This window comes from Tenrec ecaudatus, chromosome X, assembly GCF_050624435.1.
Source record: "Tenrec ecaudatus isolate mTenEca1 chromosome X, mTenEca1.hap1, whole genome shotgun sequence".
NCBI lineage: Eukaryota > Metazoa > Chordata > Mammalia > Afrosoricida > Tenrecidae > Tenrec > Tenrec ecaudatus.
In genome coordinates, this window is record NC_134548.1 from 112,238,878 (window position 1) to 112,246,402 (window position 7,525).

General features: G+C 41.1%; 1 protein-coding gene across 1 annotated transcript; it reads right to left on the reverse strand.

The window, feature by feature from the left end:
- Positions 1-6,758: 6,758 nt before the first annotated feature.
- Positions 6,759-7,291, reverse strand: LOC142434491 (dihydrofolate reductase-like). Its single transcript, XM_075539200.1, has one exon. The coding sequence runs from the start codon at positions 7,289-7,291 to the stop codon at positions 6,833-6,835; it is 459 nt and encodes a 152-aa protein (XP_075395315.1). The 3' UTR covers positions 6,759-6,832.
- Positions 7,292-7,525: the final 234 nt, after the last annotated feature.

Genomic DNA, 7,525 nt, shown 5'->3' on the forward strand with positions numbered 1-7,525 from the left:
TCTATGACTCTGTGAGCCAGGCTTTATTTAGAAGGTAACATGCTTTTAAGCATGACTCCACGGCCCTTGTCCATATTCTGCCCCTTAACCTACAACCAGGAAGTCCTGATAAACTTTAAGGAGGAGGTGGGAGTGGAGGGTCAGCCCTGAAGGTCTCACATCTTACACTGATTTATCTGCAAGTCATGTTCTCAATACTTAGTTGTTTCTGAGCTCTTGACATTTTCCTACTTAAAAAGAAAACATTGACCACGAGTTCTTCTCTTAACACCCTCTGGATGTGCCCATTTTTGAGCCTTGAATCACCTGCGCGTTCTCATCTCTTCTTCTCTTCTTGATCCCACCGTGGCTCCTTTTTTCGGTCGATTTCTCCCCCATTACCCACCCACCCACCCCTTCCTTGCCGTGTGTGGTGAGATGCATCTGCGGAAGGGTCATTGGAAGCAAAGTCCTCTTCAGCATCTGGTATCTCCCAAAAATGATTGGTTCCTGGCTTTGCACTTTCCTCCATGAATTCTCTCATGTATTTCCAGCTTTGAAATTTTGCTTAAAGTCATCACTGTTGCAAGATCAAGTGATGTTCTTCATAGGCCCTCCATGAAGCCTTCAGTTCTGCTCCCACCCCCCAACAAACATAACAAAAACTATTTCCATCACCTGCCAGCCCCTCTTTTTACAGAAAAACCTGCTGTTATCATTCTTCATATTCATCTGTGAGATAACCATGTCAATTCAGAAAGCCTTACTGTCTTTGTCCTCTTTTAAAATCTAAACTGACCTATAATCTGGGCTATTGGTAGCTATGATCCGGGCTAATGGTATAATTAGTGCATCCCCTTCATGTTTTTAAACAAAATGCCTGACCACCCACACGCGCATGCACACCCTTTCCTTTATCTATTAACTTGGAAGAAAAGCCCCAAGCCTATCCTTCATGCAAAATTAATCTGTCTTCTCTTGTAGCAAAGCTAAGTTGCGGTTAAGATGTGCTCACTTGCACGAAGCAGAGCGGCCCTTTGAGCTGCTCCATGCTTATGCTATTTATACGACACTGTCTCAGTTGCAGTTTTACCTACTGTGTCCTTGGATGAGAGCGCTTTTCAAACCAATATCTTATAATACTGAGTACCTCGAACTAGATCCTGTGCAGACAACAAGTTAGTATGAGTTTATTTTGGTGTGGGAAAAAAGTAGAAAAGCATACATAATTTTTCCATAATGTTGCATTTTCTAAATCCCTCAAACAATGAGGCTTCAAAAGTTCATGGAAATTTCCAGTATCTTTTAATTCCACTTTGCCATGAACGTTTTGAAGCCCCTTCAAACACAGAATCATATCATGTGGGAATAGAAATAGCTTTAATTCTCCCTTTCCAATGTGGATACCTTTTCTCTTTCTTGCCTAATTCATCTGGATAGAATGGCAATGGTGAAGTGACCATTCTTGGTCCTGATCTGAGAGGGAAAACCTTCCAGTTTTTTATCATTGAGGAAAATGTTACCCGCTGCCACTGCGTTGATTTCAGCTCCTAGGGACCCACCCTCCAGGGTTTCGAAGGTTGTACATGTAGCAGGCAACCTCATCATTCTCCCACGGTGCAACTGATGGGTTCAAACTGGTCACCTTGTTAGCAGCCTAGCACTTGGTGCTTCCAGAGCTCTTCTCGCCTACTAAAGTAAGGTTAAGTAAAAATGCATGTTTCTGTTCCAGCTTATTTATACATTCATTTTTTTAAGATTTGATCATGAATTTGGATAAAGGTACATAGCTTTCCATGAAGCCATTCCTGCATGTTTATGCTGCATTTCATTCCCTGCAGTCCCCTCAATGTACTATCTTCTTCCTCCCTGGGTTTTCTGGTTCCATTCCCCCCGTCTTTCCTAACCCTTCTGATCTTTGTCCTGGGGCAAGCATTGCCCTTTGGTCTTAAATAGATGTTTGTTCTAAGGTGTGTTTACCTCACTAGTTCTGTCTCCCCCCCACATCCCCACACCCACACCCCCACCCCAGACTTGACTTATTTGTGTGAAATTTGAGCCACCAGATCTGAAGGACCATAATCTTGGGAGGTTCCACCCATTCAGTCCTATGAGTAAGCCTGGTGGTGTCTTTTATGATTTGGGGTTTTGTTCCATATTTTCTCCCATTCTTATCCAGGACCTTCCAATGCAAGACCTGTCAGAGAGATCTTATCTACACGGATCTTATCTACATACTCTTAAAAATAGGAATGGATGTCATTAGTTACCCAGGAACTTCCTGTAATCTGGATGTCATTAGTTACTCAGGGACTTGCTAAAACTATGTGAGTGATTAAAAAAGGTTGTGGGGGAAATGGAATTAAAAGATAAGGGGATTTTTTTACACGAAATTTTGAAGTCTCCATGTATACGGTTTCCTGTTTAACTAGATACAGAATTTTATGCTAGCCATTTGTTTTTTTCTGTCAACACTTTAAACATTTCACTCTTTTTTTTTTTGCTTACATGGTTTTGCTGAAAAGTTGAATGAAATGTTTATCCTGGTTCCTCTATTGGTAAGGTATTTTCTTTTTCCCTCTTTCCTTTTCAAGTATATTTTTTGTCTTTGGTTTTCTATAGTTTTAATACGGTATACCTTGGTGTAATTTTTAAAATATTTACTTTGCTTAATGGTCTTTGAGCTTGCTAGAACGGTGGTTTGGTGTTTCTCATTAAAGTCGGATAGTTCTTATTCATTATTACTTTAAAATATTTTTCTGCTCCATTTTCTCTTTCCTTTTCTTCTACTATCCCTATGATTCATATAGCAATTCTTTGAATTATTCCACAGTTCTTAGATATTCTGTTCTGGTTCATTTCATTCTATTTTTTCTTTCAATTTTCATTTGAGATGTTTCTATCAACAAATCTTTATAATCAGATCCCCAAACCCAAACTGATTCCGACCCTATGGAACAGCATAGAAATACATCTTAGGGTTTCCAAGGCTATACATTTTTATGGGAGCAGACAGCCTCATCTTTCTCCAAGGGAGTGGTTGGTGGGTTTGAACTGCAAGCTGTGTGGTTACCAGCCTAACGCTTAATTCATGGCACCACCAGGACTCCTTATCTTTATGTTTGCTGATTTTCTTTTCAGTTGTTACAGTCTGCTGAGGAGCCTAACGAAGACATTCTTCAGTTCCCTTACATTTTTATTTCTAGTATTTCCATTTGTTTCGGCATTAGTTTGTATTGTTCTGCTTACATTGCCTTACGTGCATTCCCCATTAGGCCTTACTATGTTAATCCTCGTTCTTTAAAATTCCCTGACAATGCCAAAATCAGTGTCATATCTGAGACAGGTTCACCTGCTTGCTTTGTATGTTCAGATCATGGGTTTTCTTGTCTTTGTTTTTTTAAACGCCGTTTAAGTGCTGTAATAATATGAATGAACATAACTGATCATCTAATCTGAGGGTAGAAGTTGAGCTTTTTAAAATGTTCGCTGTAATCACAGGTGCCAGAATCTTCAAATTCCTCCTGGGCTCTCTTTTTGTTGATTTGTCTGTTGCCCTTCTTGACTAAACCCTGGTGGCCCAGTGATGGTTAGGCTGCTGACTGCAACATCATAGTACCAAAATCACCAGCCCTTTGGCCGAAGAAAGGTGAGGTGTTCTGCTCCTGTTCAGAGTTACCATTTTGGTAGCCCACAGGGGCGATTATGCCCTGTCCTAGAAGGTCACTAAGAATAAGAATGCACTCGATGGTCTGGTGTGGAAGCACTCTTCTTGGAGAGAGTCTTTTGGTTTTGTAGTTCTTTCTGCTACAATCTACGCTTAATATACTAAGAGCCCTAATAATGCAGTGGGATGGTACAGACGAGGGAAGCATTCCAGAAGTTGTCGATTAAATCTCTGTGTTTTAATGGACTTGTGTCTCTGACTTTCACAAATGTTTCTTATCTGGTCCTCCCTGCCCCCCCCCCACCCTCATCTTTTCCTGTACATCTGAGATGAGTCTTTGACAAATGCACTCCTTCTGGGAAGTAGGCCTTTGTTAAGGAGGAGGCTCTGGATGTATTTCACCAGGAGTAATCCTACTGCCAGAGCTTCTCACTGCCATGGAGTTGATTCCAACCCAGAAGGAGCTATTTCTCTGATCATGAGAATCTGGTGGTGTTCTTTGCTTCCAGTTTCTCACGCCTCTTCTAGTTCATACTCAGACTCTTAACAATTCATCAAAATTCCCACTTAAGCATTCCTGTCCTTTTATGAATGGAGCCCTGGTGGCATAGTGGTTACACACTGGGTTGCTAACCTCGAGGTCAGTACTTTTGAAACCACCAGCTGCTCTTTGGGAGGAATGGTGAAGCTTTCAACTCCTGTAAACAGGTATAGTCTCAGAAACCCACAGGGGGCACTTCTCCCCTGTCCTATAGAGTCCCTGTGAGTAGGCATCAATTGAATGGTAGCGAGTTTGGTTTGGAAGTGTGGGGTCCCTTTATGACGCCAGTAGCTTCTGTTCCAAGCCTGCAGATCTCTGCCTTGTCTGCATGAATTCACCTGTTCATGGATTTCAGAGTTGTACTTTGCCCTGCAAACTCAGTCCACTGATTGGATCAAGTAAAGTCATTGATTTTTAGTTTGCCCATCATTTTCTTTTCTTTCTTTCTCTTTGGTCAATTCCTGGACTGCTGGGTTGGATACCTAGTTCAGAATCTCTCCAGCCCTCACAGTTTCCTCTTGACAAAAGCTCAGGGAACTTCACAAAATAGAAAATGTACACATAAATTCTTAGATATTTGTTGGTAATTTAGTTCAAAATTATTTAAAACTGATAACCAAAGAGTTGGTTTTTTAAAAAGAGGTTTTTGTTAGTAGCAGTTCCATCGAATATAGCTCTCTGGGTTTCTGGCACTGTTGTTAGTTGTTGAGTTGATACTGCCTCAGGATCCTCTGTATGCACAGCAGAGAGCTCCATGGAGTTTTCAAGGCTGCCACCTTTTGGAAGCAGATCACCAGGCCCCTCTGGGTAAGTTCATATGACCTCATTCATAGTAGGTGACTTTTTTTTTTAGTTGGAATATGTATCAATTTTTATTTATTGATTAGTTGAGTGTTCAGTTCCAGAAACTCCAGACAGTAGTGCTTCTGGTTATATTCAAGGCACCATTGTTTTGGCGTGGTTTGTAATTAGAATTTTTATCAGAAATCTGATATACTCAGAATAATGTATAGCCTTCAAATTTGAAATTTTTCATTTGAATTAAAACTGTAGTTGTGCTCTGTGTCATGGAGTTGCACCCCCCTGTTTCATCAGTCTAGCGCCTCTCTCCACGGGCCCTCTTTTCAACTCACGCTGTCAGGGGCTCTCATACACAGCTGTCGGGGCAGTATGTGAGTGTGGGCAGGTGTAGATCCAACCTGGACCATGAGGGACAGGCATTTATATAGTTAGAGCAAGAAATGTTTCACAAGTGGTATATGATATAGTCTACTTAGGACTAATGAAGGAAAAAACAAAATTGAGAAATAAAAATCACTACTGAGAAACAATTATGCACAGATCTGAAGCCAACAAAGTCCCTTTTCCTGATGTTAAAATACTTCATTTTTTGAGAGCAACTTGAAGTAAACGAGAACATGGCTTCGTATCAGTCATTTTTTTTGCCATAGGATGTGATTGTATTCCATTAATTTTGCCAAGTCACAACGTATTCTATTGTTCTATGAACTTACATTGGGGTAGAGAGCATAAAATCTGAGTCAGAATACATGTGATACTGATATAAAGTCATTGTTTGCAATAGGGGAACAGTAATTTAACATTGTATTTATATTGCCTTGATTTATCCTAGTTAGAAGCTTCTTCTTTTAAATTTAATAAATCTTTTTATTGGGACTCATACAACTCATCACAATACATACATACATCAATTGAGTAAAGCACCCTTATATATTCGTTGCCCTCGTCATTCTCAAAATTTGCCTTCCACATGGGTTCCTGGAATTAGCTTGTTTTCCTTTTTTCCCTCCCCCTCCCTCCCCGTTCCCCCTTTCCCCCTGCACCCTTGATAGTTTATAAATAATTATTTTTTCTTATCTTACACTGCCCGGCATTTCCCCTCACCTACCTTCCCATTGCCTGTACAGCCACTGTGAAAAGCAATCTGGCGATACTTAAAAAAAAAAAAAAAAAAAGGAAATTGATCTACCTTATGACCCAGCCATTCCTCTACTGGGCATACACCCGGTGGAAGCAGCAAATAAAATACGACCAGTCATATGCGCTCCAATGTTTATTGCAGTACAATTCACAATAGCAAAGACCTGGAAACAGCCTAAGTTTCCATCGACAGACGAGGGGATTAGTAAATTTTGGCACATACACACAATGGAGTACTATGCAGCGCTGAAAAGCACAGATGAGCACATGAAACACGTTATTTCATGGGAAGAGCTGGAAGGAATTATGTTAAGTGAGGTAAGCCAGACCCAAAGGGACAGGTACAACATGAGTCCCTGAGGTAAGTACAATAAGCATGACAGAAATAGAAGAATAAACATCTATCTCGCAATAAACGGGGGGAAGCATAGATAGTTGGAGGGAGGGCAGACCACACTTAGGGAGGCACATGAGAGCCCAGCATAAAGAAGGGGAAGTGAGGCAGGGGGAGGGAGAACCGGGATGGGGAGAATCCGAGTGGATGGTATGGGGGGGAACAGGGCACTAACCCCACCGGGGGAGAGTATCGGTTGCAGTCATTCTTTTCATATACTTCAAATCTGTACTTAATGCCCTTTTCTTCCTGGACATCAGGAAGAACACCTGGGTATTCTGGGAGAAGTTTGTATTTCTCTAAATCAATTTCAGGAAAAAAATGTGTCACTTTCAAATTCCTGCAGGATCCTTGTCAAGAACAGTCTAACATGACCTGGTTGGTCCATGGCCTCCTTATAAACAGAACTGCCTCCTATGATCCAAACCATGTCTGCTTTATTTCCTAATTCTGGTTGCTCCATGAGTGTTAAGGCACCATCCAGACTTTGGGCAAGAAAATGAGCTCCTGGTGGGGTTTCCTTGAGTTCTCTACTGAGAACCAAATAAATTCTCTCTTTCAAAGACATATTCTTCTCAGGAATGGAGAACCAGGTCTTCCTACCCATAATCACCAAATTCTGTTTACCGTCTACTGAAGAGGAAGTGGTTGTGGTCATTCTCTGGAAATACTGAAATTCATTCCTGAGCATGGGCCAGGGTAGGTTTCCGTTCTTGCCTATGCCCAGATTTTGGGACACAGCGGCAATGCAGTTCAATAGAGGAGCCATGTAACAACTATAAACACCTAGTAGGTGACTTCTTAAAGGTTTGCATACTACTCTGTGACTCCTTTCTAGCATTAAGGTGAAGGAAAGGGCATTCAAATACAAGGGTCAATCAAAAGGTATTGCTACAGAGTCAAACCTTTATTAAACAGAAACATCACATTGTAAAGCTTTTGTTTCTTCGCTGCTAGGTCTGTACACTTCTGATGTCATTTCCACCTCTAATCTCTCCCCAAT

What these genes read in the sequence shown, in the direction of transcription:
- LOC142434491 (XM_075539200.1), bottom strand. Translation starts at nt 7,291, where the DNA reads ATGGCTCCTCTATTGAACTGCATTGCCGCTGTGTCCCAAAATCTGGGC.